Genomic DNA, 15,590 nt, shown 5'->3' on the forward strand with positions numbered 1-15,590 from the left:
TTTACAAGAGTGGTAACAGAGCAACTTGTCCAAGGCCATATCGTATATACCAAAACAAAGATGGAACCAAGGTCTAAATTATCCCTGTGCAAATCAAGAAAAAACAATTTTAAGAATAAGCTTGGTTTAAATAAGAGAAAGACATGAAAATACAAATTCTTTCTCCAATGTTCCACAATAGCAACATCTTAGCAAAACCCAACAGGTACAGCCTACATAACATGTACCTCTGAGACCTGTTATTCCTGCAGCACTGCCGGGAGCCGGTCCATGCTTGCTGTTTCAAGGGACCTGGCATATATGGCATACTGTTCTTAATATGTTTGCTCACCTTCTTGGCACTATGTGTTTTAACCAAGGTCTCTGAGAAAGGTTGTTTCCCCAGGTAGGGATTTTCCCCTGAAGTTAGGGAGGGAATAAAACCTCTTAACTAAGTGCCAGGTGGGTAATTAATCACTTTAACTACAAACAATCATGCTTAAGCTACATAATCTTTACTCCCTGGAATGGAGATAAGAAACGCCCTAACCTTTGTAATAGAGATTGATAGGATTGAATCAACTGGTATAAATACAGATGTAACAAGACAGCAAGAGACAGAACTAAGAAGACAGAACCAAAGAAGACAGAACCTACACACAGAACTTGGAAGACAGAACCTACACAGAACCAAGAGACAGAAGAACTTCGCTGGAGAGAACTTGCAGGGGACAGCGCTACAACAGCTTCATCTGGTGGTAAACGGGAAAATGCTTCCAGCCCTGGACTCCTATGGAACTTTGTATATACGTACAGCTTCTAGCGGTTTCCATCCTGGATTCTAAGTCCTGGGGAGGAACTATTTGACAAAAGTAGATACCCAACAAGTAAAAGCTGTGGAAAGAATGAATGGATCCTTAACTCTAGAATTTCAAGCAAAAACTGTCTCTGTCTTTCCTAGTTCTAAATGGCAATTCCATGGGAGTTCAGAAGGAACCTGTACAAAAATATAATGATAATTTATACAAAGAATGAAAGTGGCCGGTTCCCCTCTGGGAAAGCCAGCACCCTCATGGTTTGAGTGGACCGATCATTCCACAGCCCAAGGGACTGATAATGAGGAACGAGGAATTGGAAGTAAGTATCCCAAAGTAAAGGTCCCACTGCAAAAAGGCTCTGAAACCCTGGAGTCAGATTTCCCCCCTTATTTTTCTACTTCAAATTTGTCACACTAGAAAAAATAAGTCTCCTTTTGTCACTAACCAATATAGCAAGCAGCCTAATTCATAAAGCATCACTGTAACTGTGCTTCTCGGTAGAAAAAGATACTCCTTCTCAATCAGTGCACTGGAATACTTTGGTACAAGAACAACATATTAGGTTATATGATTGCTGGCTTTCTTCACACGTCTCCGACAACTATTCAGCAGAAAAGTGACAAGGTCGGTAAGCCACAGGGGTGGGGGGCTTCGGGGGCAGCACTACAACAGGTGGTTGTGCATTATGTTCACCAATGTGTTTCAAACAGAGATGGATGAACATGAAAATATTCACAGCACAGTATTAGTCCTGGCAGGTTCTCAGGAAGGGCAGAGATTCAAGTTTGGGAGCAACTCTTAAGAATGCTGATCTGGAACAAAGTAACACTACTTTGGAAATTTTTCAAAGCTACCAAACCAACAGGTAGGCACAGTAAAACAGCAAGTATGAGAATAAGATACAGGAAATTAGAGTCAGAATGACCAGTGTCCCTGTGGAAGGAAAAGACAGTGTCTGTAGCAAGGCTCTGGTTGGTTTATTTCTGTCCAAGGCAAGCATGTGGAAAAAGCAATGAAGTACCGCCATGCGCTGCTTAATGGCAAGGCTATGTTCTGAGAAATGCGTCCGGTGATTTCTTCAGCGATTTCTTTGTTGGCAAACATCATAGAGTGCACTTACACAAATCTAGCCTACTGCACACCCAGGCTACAAGTGGTGTTGCTAGAGTACACAAACCTACACAGCCAGCCGTATAAAAGCACAGCACATACAATGATGTACAGTACATAGTACTTCATAATGACAATAAACGACTATGTTACTGGTTGATATATTTACTATACTATACTTTTTATTGTTATTTTAGGGTGTACTCTTTATTTATTTTTTTAAATATATTTTATTGATTTTTTACAGAAAGGAAGGGAGAGGGACAGAGAGCCAGAAACATCGATGAGAGAGAAACATCAATCAGCTGCCTCCTGCACACTCCCTACTGGGTATGTGCACACAACCAAGGTACATGCTCTTGACCGGAATTGAACCCGGGACGCTTGAGTCCGCAGGCCGATGCTCTATCCACTGAGCCAAACCAGCTAGGGCTTAGGGTGTACTCTTTATACAAAAAAAAGTTTGCTGTAAAACAGTATGCTGTGTTAGGCTAGCAGCAGTCTCACACATCTCGTGTTTACTGTATGTCTTGATTGCATCACATTCTCCTGTGCTTGATTTAATCTCATGTTTTGTACAGTAACATGCTATATAGGCTTGCAGCCTAGGAGCAACTAGACAATAGGAATTTTTCAGTTCCACTATAATCTTTTTTGTTAATGTAATGGGGTGACATTGGTTAATTAAATTATACGGGTTTCAGGTATACACTTCTACAATACATTGCAGCTCCATTACAATCTTATGGAACCACCGGCTCTTTGTTGACCGGTCCCTCTTGACAGAAACATTGTTATGGGGCACATGACTGTAATAGGTAAGCCAACTACACACAACAGAAAGCAATGCAACAATCGGGGTAAACAGGAAATTCAGGCTAAAATCTGACTCAGAAAAATAAGCTGCCTAAGAAGCCAAGAAGACTAACTAGTTTTCAAATGATTAGATTTCTTAAGAGTAAGAGAATGGGAAATGGAGAAAAAGACTAAGTTTAAAAAAAGAAGGGAGGGGGAGTAAAGAATCGTGGAGAATGTTCCCAAATAGTTTATAAAATGGATTTAAATGCCAAAAAAAATAAAATCACTGTGAAAGCAAAAGCTAAGGTAAGATGGTACTTCAGGAAGGCAAGTCTTCTGAATGCCTGGTCATTAGCAAGATTTTAAAAGACTAAAAGCCACTGCTGCTTCTCTCTCAGTCCCCAACCTACCCCACACCTATTGAATTCAAAAACAGGTTATAGAATCTTCCATGTAGGCCTCATCGATTGAATGGAAAAATGTGGTGAGGGGGAAAGTCCAGTGAGCTAAATCCACAGTACACTGAACAAGGGTTCATACTAGTAATACCCTTGACCTTGTCCTACTCAACATGATTATCAATGACCTGAGACATGAACAGTAAACCAGACTTGTCAGTAGTGCAAAGTGGGAAAGTGACAGCTCATATCACTGATTGCATAATCATTCCTTCCCTACCGCGTCCTCTTCTGTCTAGATCAGCATATCCCAAAATGTGTTCCCCAAAACACTGACTCTGGAAATGAAACTGAAAAATAGTTTCCCAAGTTCAAAACATTTGGAGAACTCTGCCTTTCCTTCCTTCTTACTTATTGGCACATCAAAAGCTCTAAGAAACCCTGTAATAATCAAACCTCTGTCCTGATTTAACTTAACGTTTCCCTAACATTTGCTCTTGAAACACTTTCACTAGTAATCATTAACACTGATGGGCCCTAAACTATGTCAGATTTTTTGTGCTAAAAAATGATTCAATCCCCTTGAGTTACTACTGCCTTAACACTTTTCCTCCAACTACCATATTTAAACACACACACACACACACACACACACACACACAAACTTGACACTTCCTGCCTCCCGTTTCCTCACCACCCACCTATTTCTCCATCACTCAAAACTCAAAATCTGGCCTCAGCCCCCAGGGCTCTACTGAACATCTTCTCATGATGTGATCAACTGTGCAGACAGCAGGACGAATGGCTCCTCTTGGGCCCTTCAATCCCTCTGCAGGGTCACACAGAAATATTCACACAGCCTGGAACGCTCTTCCCTCAGCTTCCACAACACTGCATTCCACCCATCTCTCTCTCTTTATGTGATCTATGGTTCTCTTTCTAACCCTTAAATTCTCAGATCAACTCTTCTCCCCTGAGTAAACTCATAGTGGTTTGAACTACTGTCCCTTCATGGATCCACAATTCTAATCTCAAGCCATTTCCTCGACTTCAGATCATAGTTCCAATGGACTTCTCAACATGTTCACCTTCATTTTCCCCAAGGACTGTGCATTTAACATACTCCAAACAAATCATCAATTTCTCCTCTTCTTGTCTTCTTGAATTCTGTTATGGAATCGCCATTCCCAGAGGGGCCAGGGGCCAGCAGTCAGCTGCTTTTTCCTCAGCATGCACACAGCACTGTGAATATGCCTCTGTTAAAGGACCTATCACAATGGACTCTAACCACTTAGCTCACTACCTAGACCTGAAGTTCTGCCAATCATGAAGAGATCTGGAACAGAGTAACCCTGCGGCCCCTATGCTAAGACACAGAAGAAACTCAACACACTTGGAAAATTAAATGAATCCTTTGAATCATACCCAATTCATGACTCAATCTTCAGACTCTCATAACATACCAAGTTCTCTTATACTGCAAGAAAAGCTCTCAATTTTCTCCACATAAAAGGCCACTATCCTTCATCAGACTCAAATGAAACCCCAAACCTAAACTACAACTATCTCCTGTCTGGGCAATCAAGAAACCAGTTACCAGAGCAACCTTTTTAAAAAGGCCACTCTAACCATATCACTTCTTGGTTCAGACACCTTCATGGTTTCCCTCTAGTTCCAGAATACAGTCCAAACTCCTTAGCATGCTACCACTGCCTTCCCTATCTTGATCTCTACTATCTTTCCACCTTTATCTACAACTACTCCTATGTTCTAGTCCACACTACAGCCAGTGGGCCAAATTCAGCCCACTGCCCATTTTGTAAATAAAGTTTTACTGGAACATAGACAATTGACATTTTGAGCCACATAATTCTTTTTTAAATTTAAAATTTTTTTTACTGATTTCAAAGAGGAAGAGAGAGCTAGAGCTAGAAACATCAATGATAAGAGATAATCATTGATTGGCTGCCTTCTGCACGCCCCCTACTGGGGATCAAGCCCGCAACCTGCACATGTGCCTTGACCTGGAATTGAACAGTGACTTCCTGGTTCATAGGTTCAACCACTGAGCCACACTTGGCCGGGAGGGCGATATAATTCTTTGTTGTGGGTGGGCTGTCCTGTGCATTGTGGAATATTTAACAGGGTCTTTGGATGCTACCTCTGAGATTCCGATAGCACTTCCCCCAGGTGACAACCAAAAATGTCTCCAGACATTGCCAGATGTATCCTGGGGACAGAATTGCCCCAAATAAGAATCACTAGTCTGGAGGTTTCCAAGTACAAGCTGAGAGTATTATGTCATTATTAATAATATACATACTATACAGTAATTGTAGTACAGTGTCCAGATCAAGAGATGAGTCACACAGTATTCAGTGCTAGTGGACTTACACTTGTGAGATTATGCTCAATTATGAATTTTAAGAGGAATTTGGAAACTGAAATTCATACAATCAAAGGTGACCAAGCTGATGATAAGCAAGGGGAAAATGTCATAAGAGGGATCTTTAAATAAATGGAGGGGTTTAGCCTGTACAGGTGAAGATGAAGAGAAATCCATGATCTTTAAATATCTGATGGGTTGTCCTTTGAAAGGAAGGTTTAACTTGCTGTTGTTCAGGAAGGCAGAACTAGAAGGAGTGGGCAACTGCAGGAAGGTCGACTTTGGCTCCATACAAATAACAGCTTTCTAACAATCAGAGATGGCCAATAAATCTATTAGGCTGAGCCGTGGAACACTGTGCCCTCCTCATTCTGGAAGTGGTCAAGCAGAGGCCAGGTAAACTGATGTCAGAGATGCTATAGAGATTACTGCATGGGGTAAGGAGGTGGGACAAGATGGTCTCTCTAGGGCTCCTTCCAGCTCTGAGATCCTAAGGCTACCAAAGGAAAAGCCATATGTCATGAATGCCCCATTTCAAGACCTTCATTACAACAGAAAACTATTTTGCCAAACAATTTACCCTATGTCTATTCAGTAACCTTTTACATTTAGTCCCTGCATTGCAACTACCAGTGATCTATTTTTTTCTAATTAACCTTCAATTAGTTCTTATATAATGTATATCACTAGCTTTAAATCACATCTTTTATTCTGCTAATAATCACCACCTGTACAATGTTTTAGTTTCCAAAACACTGTGACATGCATTACCTTACTCACACTAGCTAAATAAAAGCATGAAAACTTATTTTAGATAACCTGCTCTCATTTAGTGTCTCTTGCCTAAATTTTTTATGAAAGAAAACTAACCTTTATTATTCATTCAACATTCACTAAAAAAAACATATTCTAGCAGATACTCCATCTCCAAAACAAGTCATTTATATATAACCCAGAGGTAAGCCAGATCTAGTCATTCCAGCATCAGAAATATAAATGTACTTCAGTGAGATTTCTATTTTATTTATGATTTGGGGAGGAATATGAGAAACATTATACTTTCGTTTTCCCAAATTTCAATGTAGCCTTACAAACCGAAAGCTCCACAGTCACAACAAAACGTGAAACATGAATTACTGACAAGAAAGCCATTGTAGGTCCTAATGGCACAGACTCCTTTACTTCTCGCTAAAATTGCCACCAAGAGCTGTGTAAGGACTTTCCCCAAAGCCAAACTGAGCCCTCACCCACCGCTTTACTTACTTCTTTACGTTTTGTTTCTGGACATTCCGACTGCAGAGTGAGGGTTGCACCTTCGATATTTCTTGGCATGGGCGTGGAACCAGGGTTTATTGTTAAATGAATCTGATCTGGTGAGATAATGTGTTGCACATAACCCTGGGACATTGCTTCATGATCTATTAGATGAAAGCCCTCTTCACCCCCTACTAGAAAAGGCAAGGGTTCTCCACACTGTCCATCATCATCTTCATCCTCCAAAGTGCCAGGGTCCTGCTCAATAAGAACAGTTGTCCTATCGTATACAGTTCCAGATGAGGAAGGCACCAGTCCGTTTTTATCCACAAACCTGAGCATCCTGTCATCAGGGGTCAGCTCATCTTCCTCTGCCTCAAAGTAGATGATGTTGTTATCTGGACTGTGTTCCCCCATGGTTCAATTGTGCTCAGCCCAATTGTGAGAAATGGAAAAGTAATGACTTGTCTGCAATAGAACAAACCAGAGTTAGAGCCACACCAGCACCTCAGGACCTTCTCAGAAACCACAGGGCTGTTTTCCTCTCCTTTCAAGACCAGGTCGAAGTAAAGGAAAAATCATCTTCCCTGGGAATAAGTTTTTAGGTTTTACTTTGAAACCATCAAGTCATTTTAAAAGCAATGCCTTTAAAAAACAACAACACTGAAGTAAAAAGTAGCATTTCACAAGACCTTCCAAGTGTGCTTTACTGCCAAACAATTGGAAGGTTGGTCAAAATACCTAAAGGGAACTAAGGGGCAAACTGCTTCAAGTCTGAGTTGCCATAAATCTTAAAAGTAAGGAAACCTCACTCAAATATGACCCCAAATCAGGCCAGGAGGCAGTGCAGTCTATAGTGGAAGGAGCGGAGTTTTGGAGGCAGGGTCACCCACCTACAATGTCCATCTTTGCCACTTACTACGTGGGGAACTTTCCTGTGCCCCATTTTTCTTACGCGTAAGGTGAGACTGGTCATTTCTGTCCTCTCAAAGTTGTTATGTGAAGTAAAAGAGATAATGTACATGACAGCAACAGCAAAGGAAACAAGTGTGAATTCCTTCCTCCCTTCCTTCCTTCCTTCCTTCCTTCCTTCCTTCCTTCCTTCCTTCCTTCCTTCCTTCCTTCCTTCCACAGATGGTTCAGCTTGAGTAGAGGGGCTGATCCTTAACCAGACATGTCTAATGAAAACCATTTTACCTCCTAAAACAATCTGGAGCCCAGCAGAAGCATCCTCCTACAGCGTGCTCTCTGCAAGGAGGGAATGAGGAGTTGTTGTTTCCAGTGTCCCTAGCACAGTACACTGACACTGGGAGTCCGGGAGATGTCAGCTAGATGAATGGAAGACCTGCAGATACACTCTCTTGGGAAGATTTGCTCTCTTGGGAAAAATACCAAATGTGAAGCTTTCCCGTTTTGGAATAGTGATTTACCTGCAAACACTGAGGTTCTACAAATGTGAGTTTGGCAGGCAGAACAGGGAACTGAAAAAATAATCCCATCACTTTTGGTTTTCAGCCTGGACTTGCACTTTATCTTTCTCTTCTGCTCTGGATTAAAAGGTGAACCTTGTACGTAGTGGGGCCGCTAGACAGGGAGACAGTTACCAGAAACAGGCCGAGGGAAGAACTCGCCCGACCCCCTGCTCTGGCTTATGCAACCCGGTAGATGCACATTTCGCTGCATCTGTGAGGACAGAGAAGCGCACGGGGGCCCCACCGGGCTGCCCAGGCGCCGTCGGCGGCAAACACAGACCAACTGTCCGAAACAAACACGACCAGGAGGTTTGAGGATGGCAAACGAGGAGTACAAACAGCACCCCTGAGAGGAGGCTGGGAAAGGAGCCTGCCTGGGAGAGCTCCCAGCCTGGGCTACCCGGAAAATCTGAAGACAGGCTGGGGGGCTCCGACCCTGGCGAAGAGGGGCAGGGTCCGGTCTCCATGGAAACAGGGGAGGGGGCTGGATACCCATCCCCATGGAAACAGAGGAGGGGTGGGGTCTCTATGGTGACCGGACTGGGGGTCTCTACTGGGAAATGCTTCAGGAAGAAGCCTAAGTCCCGCGCGCCCCCCCCCCCCCCGGGAAGTCCCCAGCCCAGGTCACGTCTAGTTCCGCCTTTTACCTCCGCGGCTCCCGGCAACGGCGGCAGCGACAGCTTCTCCTCTCCCCAGCGGCACCATGATTGCCCCCACCTTCCCCGAACGTCACTTCCGCTTCCGCTTCCCGGAGGAAGGAGGAGAGCCGGGTTTCGCCTCTCCCTGGCGCCGCTGGTTGGTGTAGGGGGTGTAGGGGCTGAGCTCGAGCCTCCAATTGGCGAGCGGGAGGGGCGGGGCGCCTGGCGACGTAGCCGGACGGTGAGCGGGTCCCGCGCCGGGAAGTGCGCGCGGTGTCCGTCAGGGCGTCTCTCCCGCGGCGCCAGACGCAGGGAAAGGGGATCGAGCCCCTACGCTAAGCCGAAACTGCTTCAGTACGGCTTGCGCTGCCGCCTTCGCCATGGCAGCCACCAGCGCCACAGAAAAGACCACAGTTAGGTATCCGAATTCCGGCTGGGACCCGCAGGGGGGCATGGAAGGCTGTGGCACTCCCGCCATTTCCCCTCATCACCCAGCAAAGTTAATGAACATAAGCCGGAGGGTCCGAGAAAGGAAGATTGGACCTGAAGGTCGGAACTAGGGAGTATTCCCAGCCCAGCCAGAGCCCGCCGCCGCCTCTCCCCCGCGCGTGCGCTCACAGGAGCGCAGTCGCTCGCTCCTGCCCCGCGGTCTGTCCGAATTTCCCAGGCTGAGGACTGTGGGCTCCCAGCCGGACTCGCGCCGGGGCGGCCAGCGCCACCTACTGGCCATTCCCAACGGCTCACATCGTCATGCTACTGGCTGGTACCTATCCTAGTAAGTCACATTTTACACTGCCAAGTAGTGGTGTTTCAGGGCCCAAGGAGCAATTTTTTGATTATGACGTCATTATGCTCTACAATTTTCTAAATCCCTGGAAGATCCAGCTGTTAGAACATCCCAGCAGCCAGCGCCTGTTTTTCCCCTAAGCTACTTGTATGGAATATTCCAAGTGCAACAACCCCCAGAGACTAGAACACTAGTCAAGGGGTTCAGGCCATGCCTGTCCCATCTCTTGCTTGAAAAATGTGAATAGCCGAAACCGGTTTGGCTCAGTGGATAGAGCGTTGGCCTGCGGACTGAAAGGTCCCAGGTTCGATTCCGGTCAAGGGCATGTACCTGGGTTGCGGGCACATCCCCAGTGGGGGATGTGCAGGAGGCGGCTGATCAATGTTTCTCTCTCATCGATGTTTCTGACTCTCTATCTCTTTCCCTTCCTCTCTGTAAAAAATCAATAAAAATATATATTTTTTTAAAAATGTGAATAGTGACTGCACCCACCAGATGCCAGGCAAATCTCTCTCTAGCCCCTGACCAGCCACCCAATGCTTACGCTGCAGAAGTCCAGCCGCAGAGAATTGCCATCTCTTAAGAAATAAAAACACAAATAACAACTGTTAAAAATAACATTTATCATTAAAATATATTACACATATGAGAGAGGGAATGCATCAAATACAGTTTGGAGAATTTGCTGGCCCAGAAAGTCCCACTTGTTTAACCAGAACACCAATTTCTTCCATATTTTCATTTTCAAGCCACTGTATTGACCGCCGTGGCTGAGTGGCCAGCCCCGGAGGTGTTGCACGACATCTGAGCAGGAAAGGGAATAGGGTTTGCATCTGCATGTACACATGTACACAGACAGCGTGCTAGAAGCATCTGGGTGGCTATAGCCTATTTACCCTGCAGCTGCCACTTGCATTCTTGTCCAAGTCGACTTATTCTCCTTTCAGTTCCAAAGTGTGTTCAAATATCTGATCATGGGGAGCGCAGCCCAGGTGACAGGGAAAGCACTGACTATGCCCTGGAGACAGGCTGAGTGAGCACAAGTACGGTTATTTAAACATTAAAAAAAAAAATAGAGCCCTGACCGGTTGGGCATTGTCCTGTGCACCAAAAGGTTTCTGGTTCCGTCTCTGGCACATGCCCGGGTTGGGGGCTCGATCCCTGGGGGAAGATGGGGGGAGACCAGGCAGAAGGCAGCGTATCGATGTTTCTCTCCCTCTCTCCTCCCTTCCTGTCTTCTAAAAAATCAATTTTTAAAAAATCTTTAAAAAAATAATCTATCTGTGTTAAATTAACTAAAGTTGAACATTGCATGTCAGTTTTACTGTGGTGGGTTTCTCGCATGTCCTCACAACTCGCAGCAGCTCTAAGTGTGATAGCCATGTGGGGGGAATGGCCTGGGCTCAGGAAGCTGGCAGTTGCCACTCTAGCTTCCAAGTGGCCTCACGTCCTCCGAAGGCCACTCTCCAACGGAAACAGGTGGGACTGGTAATTGGATGCTTCCGGTCAAACAGACGAAGAGACAGAGAGGCTCAGGGTGAGTTGCAGAGGAACTGGTGAATGAATTCTTGAGCCTTCTTCTCTGCCATTTCGAGCTTTTGTTGACCAGCTGGGTTTCGAAGCAGTAAGCTGCCAAATACGCTAGCTGCATGAAAAACACAGAAGACAAATGATTCAGCAAAAGAAGGTGCTAATTTTTTTGTGTTGTGATGAGTGGGGAAGGGTCCCCAAAAGCAAATTTTCTGCTTTAAATCCTATTTGAAGGTAAACTTTGCCCAGAGCTTGAGATTTTAGTTTTATTAAGTGGACTTGGGACCTTCCACAACCACATTTCTTATAATGAGTCTCTCAGCCTGCAGAGATGCTTCCCACAGACACTTGGCTACTTACCTAGAATATTCTCATCCAAATGATTTTTTTCTGAATTTTTCAGCAACTGTCGCAAAAACGCCAGCAAGTAGTGGAAGACATTTTTGTGGAATGTGGGGAGAGTAGAAATGACCTGAAAGAGGCAGAATTGGGATTTGCCTTTTTATTCATTCAATTAAATAAGTGTCTGCTATATTCCAGGAATTGAGTACATGATCCAAGTACATGAATAAGACTGTGCACAGAAAACTTTGACCACTTACCATCTGGCACAAGTGCCAAAAGAGAAGCACAGATCAAAAGAGAGAGAGAAGCACAAATCAAGTACTACATGGATTTAGAGGTCAAGCTTCTAACTATGTGCTCTCCAAAGACTTAAGGAAATAGAAGACATAGGTTTTGAATATAAGACAAGACTGGACTTGCAGAGGTAAGGACTAGGGTTTTTAGGACCAAAGAAAGCATAAAAAAGGACAAGAGAAGGAAAACAGTGAAATAAAGAGAGAGCACTTTGTGTGAAGTCATTGTTGGCAGGAGCATCACTGAAGAGGCGCTAAGCCTGGAAGGGATCAGGCTAGAATTCAGTGAGTACTCCATCTATCTGCACAGGAGAATCAGTGAGGAAGCTGGTACAAAGTATATTCCAAAGAGATTTTGATTGAGTGAATGTGGGATGAGGCTCTAGGACCTGTATTAGCAGCAGGTTTTCTAGATGATTCTGTTACATACATATGTGAGCAACTAGAGTCGATCATAGAAAGCCTTGAATGTTTCAGAAAATCATTCATCGGCAATAGAAAGCCAAGTATGGCCTTTGACAAACAGGAACACGAGGAGAGCTTTAAAACACAACCTAATGGCAGTGTACGGAACAAATCAGCAGAGGGAGAGCCTCAACGCAGGGCCCTGCACCCAGGAAAGTGGAAGGAGAACGGAAGAAAAAAGATGGGTGGCAGATCAAGGGGACTGGGCGTGTGGGAGGTGAGAAATGGAGGAGTCAGAAATGACTCAGGTTTCTGGGTTGAGTCACTACAATTAAGTGTGATGCCATTAAAAGAAAAAGGGGAGGAGAGGAAAAACAGGTTTGGGAAGGAAAGATACAGGTGAGTTTCTAAGATACTGCATGTGAGGGGCTGTGACTGCTCTGTTCCCTCAGGCCCCAGGAGGCCTGGGGCTACAACTTGTGTATGCTGATGCTCAGTGCTTCCCCTCACCTGTTTACTTGCTGTGTAGTTGCCAGAACACTCCAAGCAGTTATGGTAGGCGCTGTAGCAGATGACGGGCTCTGGCAGGCTCTCCAGGAAAAGCAGCAAGGCTTCGGCTACCGAATGATTGCTAAGGGCTTTTGGCCCATCGTTAAGGAACAGGTGGTGCTGCTGCCCATGGGTAGGAAAAGGCCCAGGGCCGACCACATGCCAGAAGTGCTACCTGCCTGCTAGCTGGAAGGAGCCAGGCTGTATGTCAGCTTAGTTGGGCCCTCCTTAGTTCCTACTATATTGGTTGCTTAACGTTGTGAAGACTTCTCTATGCAAACTTTAAGTAAGAAAAACATGATAGCTGAGGGCACAATGTCTGATTTTGAACCTTAAAATATTATTTCCTTTTTCTCACCTCTCTTACACACACACACACACAAAGGATACAGAGGGTATCAAGGTTCTCAATCATTCCAGTATCCAAACAGTCCCTGATTTGCTCAAATTCCAACCTTCGGCCCGGCTGTTGAAACAGATCTTCCTGCAAAAGGGAAGAAAGCCACAAAGTAATTATATTCTCAGAAAATCAGCAATGAATTCCTGACCTAGAAATGTCATTTCCAGCAGAGAACAAAAAGAAGCATGTAGTGAGGCCTTTGAGTCACCCTGGTAGACAACGTGATTTAGGTGGGTGTGGCTAATTAATTCATCTTGCAGGCTTTCCCAGGCATGCTCCCACCACAGGTCTTGATAAGACATCTTTTATAAAACTATGGGTAGGGCCTATGTACAGTGATGGTGAACCTATGACACGCGTGTTAGAGGTGACACGCGAACTCATTTTTTTGGTTGATTTTTCTTTGTTAAATGGCATTTAAACATATAAAATAAATATCAAAAATATAAATCTTTGTTTTACTATGGTTGCAAATATCAAAAAATTTCTATATGTGACACGGCACCAGAGTTAAGTTAGGGGTTTTCAAAATGCTGACACGCCGAGCTCAAAAGGTTCGCCATCACTGACCTATGATATACAACAGTAAGATCCAACATAAGGGAAAGTTAAAAGCAGCTATGTTTCCTGCAGTGTAATAGAGGGATTAACCAAAAAAAGAAAATTATGAAGAAATTATATCATTTATAAGATGAAGAAAACTAAAAGGCGGTTCAGTGCTTTATGAAAACAAGATTATGGCAATAAAGGTATTTCCAGTAGTCCCAGGGGACTTTATATCCCTTTGTTTTATAAAATGACAATGCCATCTACCTGTGTTGATAATAACCATATTACATGTATTGCTCAAAAGTTACACTTCTCTACAGAGAAGGTAGGAGAGCATGGTATGTAAGAAAGTGACCTCTGTCCAGCCGGCGTGCCTCAGTGATTGTGCATCCACCTGTGAACCAGGAGGTCACGTTCGATTCCTAGTCAGGGCTTATGCCAGGGCTGCAGGCTCAATTCCCCGTAGGGAGTGTGCAAGAGGCAGCTGATCAGTGATTCTCTCCTATTATTGATGTTTCTATCTCTCTCTCCCTTCCTCTCTGAAATCAATAAAAATATATTTTAAAAAAAGAAAAAAAAAAGAATGTGACTTCTCTAGCCAGACTCCCTGGGTTCAAATCCCAATCCTGTCCACTTACCAGCTTTGGGACCTTTACCAAGTTATTTACCTTTTTGAGAACTAAATGAGTCAATACTATAAAACACTTAGAACAATATTTGGTACATTGTAACACTCAATAAATGTGAAAGAAAAAAAGTGAAAAGAGAATATCCTAAGAATATATGTTGCTCCATCTCCCCGTATATAGTAAGTGAGTCAGTGAAACTGGCCAATCTGATCTCAATGAAGGTTGCCCAAGTCACACTAGAAATCAGGCCTCCTGACTCACACAACCTGGGAATTCCTCCTGCCTCTATCTGGCTTGTCTACAAGTTAGTCCAGCCCATTCCCAGAAGCTGGGGCGAGTTCCTCAAAAGGATACCTGGCTGAGAGCCTGAGAAGGCTCCAGATGGCTTTCTACAAGGGTGACCAAGGCCAGGGGAGGGACCACGCGGTGCTGGGAAGGCCACCCCGTGCAAGGCCGCTTCCCTTGGGGGTAACCAAGTGCTCTATGTAATGTCACAATCCCCCAAGGGTGTGAAACATGAACCTATTTGTCCGTCATTCCCTCCCCGAGGGAAAAACAGCTTTCCACCGGTTCTCTGGATTCAAAGCTTCTTACACCAAACACTGGGGCTGACGCTCTTTCTCAGGGCAGCCTGGCCTCCATCAGGTCTGACTGTGGAAGCACCACCCACCTCCTGGGCAGCATTTCGGTACAGGTAGTCAACCAGCATCCAGAGCTCTTTGGGGATTTCCATGGGGTTCTCCAACTGGCTGCCATCATCTTCAGTCCAGAGTGGCATCAGAGTCTGAAAAGAAATAAAAAGCCTCAGAAGCCCCACCAAGAGAACCTGCTGGCTTAGAACACAGGATGTGGGGACAGCAAACCCATGGGAGACGAGGGGGGGGGGGGGTGTATTTCAATGCCCTGAAGCAAACATTCCACAGTCGGAAATGAAATCAGGTGGCACAAAGTACAAAGATGATTTTTTAGAATTGGGAATGCATTATAGCAAGAACTGTCAATGAATTGGGTGACAATATGCATCAACTAATTAGAAAAAAATCCTGCCTATAGCATTTCAGTGTCAGGGCTAGAAGGACACTGTGGTCCAGGGAAAAAAGGACACAGACTTGAGAGTCCAAAAACCTGGATGCAAGGTCCAGGTCCATTGCTAACTTGCCATGTGACCTGTGATAAGTCAATCTCCTTATGAGGCCTCAGTGTTCATCTGTATAATAGAGAGGATAGTGTTGAAGAGTACCTAGATGAAA

At 44.5% G+C, this 15,590-nt stretch overlaps 2 protein-coding genes across 7 annotated transcripts in view; both read right to left on the reverse strand.

Annotated features, from left to right (window-relative positions):
* MTF1 (metal regulatory transcription factor 1) overlaps positions 1 to 9,487 on the reverse strand; it is a 44,877-nt gene extending 35,390 nt beyond the window's left edge. For 3 of the 6 annotated variants that reach the window (XR_004974480.1, XM_036353051.1, XM_036353049.1), the window contains exons 1-2: positions 8,863 to 9,486; positions 6,753 to 7,211 (exon numbers count right to left, since the gene is read on the reverse strand). Coding sequence is in view for 5 of the 6 variants with exons in the window: in XM_036353051.1 (XP_036208944.1) it covers positions 6,753 to 7,160 (408 nt within the window). In the remaining variant the exon portion in view is untranslated. Of the gene's footprint in view, positions 1 to 6,752; positions 7,212 to 7,940; positions 8,328 to 8,862 lie in introns of all 6 variants that reach the window. The other 3 variants (XM_036353053.1, XM_036353052.1, XM_036353050.1) reach the window with 2 other exon arrangements.
* Positions 9,488 to 10,257: 770 nt separating this feature from the next.
* INPP5B (inositol polyphosphate-5-phosphatase B) overlaps positions 10,258 to 15,590 on the reverse strand; it is a 63,704-nt gene continuing 58,371 nt past the window's right edge. The window contains 5 exon segments of the mRNA XM_036351273.1: positions 10,258 to 11,285; positions 11,531 to 11,642; positions 12,724 to 12,851; positions 13,153 to 13,246; positions 15,011 to 15,124. Coding sequence (XP_036207166.1) covers positions 11,173 to 11,285; positions 11,531 to 11,642; positions 12,724 to 12,851; positions 13,153 to 13,246; positions 15,011 to 15,124 — 561 coding nt within the window. The 3' untranslated portion in view covers positions 10,258 to 11,172.

The sequence above is a fragment of the Myotis myotis genome, unplaced genomic scaffold, assembly GCF_014108235.1.
Source record: "Myotis myotis isolate mMyoMyo1 unplaced genomic scaffold, mMyoMyo1.p scaffold_m19_p_2, whole genome shotgun sequence".
Taxonomy (NCBI): Eukaryota; Metazoa; Chordata; class Mammalia; order Chiroptera; family Vespertilionidae; genus Myotis; species Myotis myotis.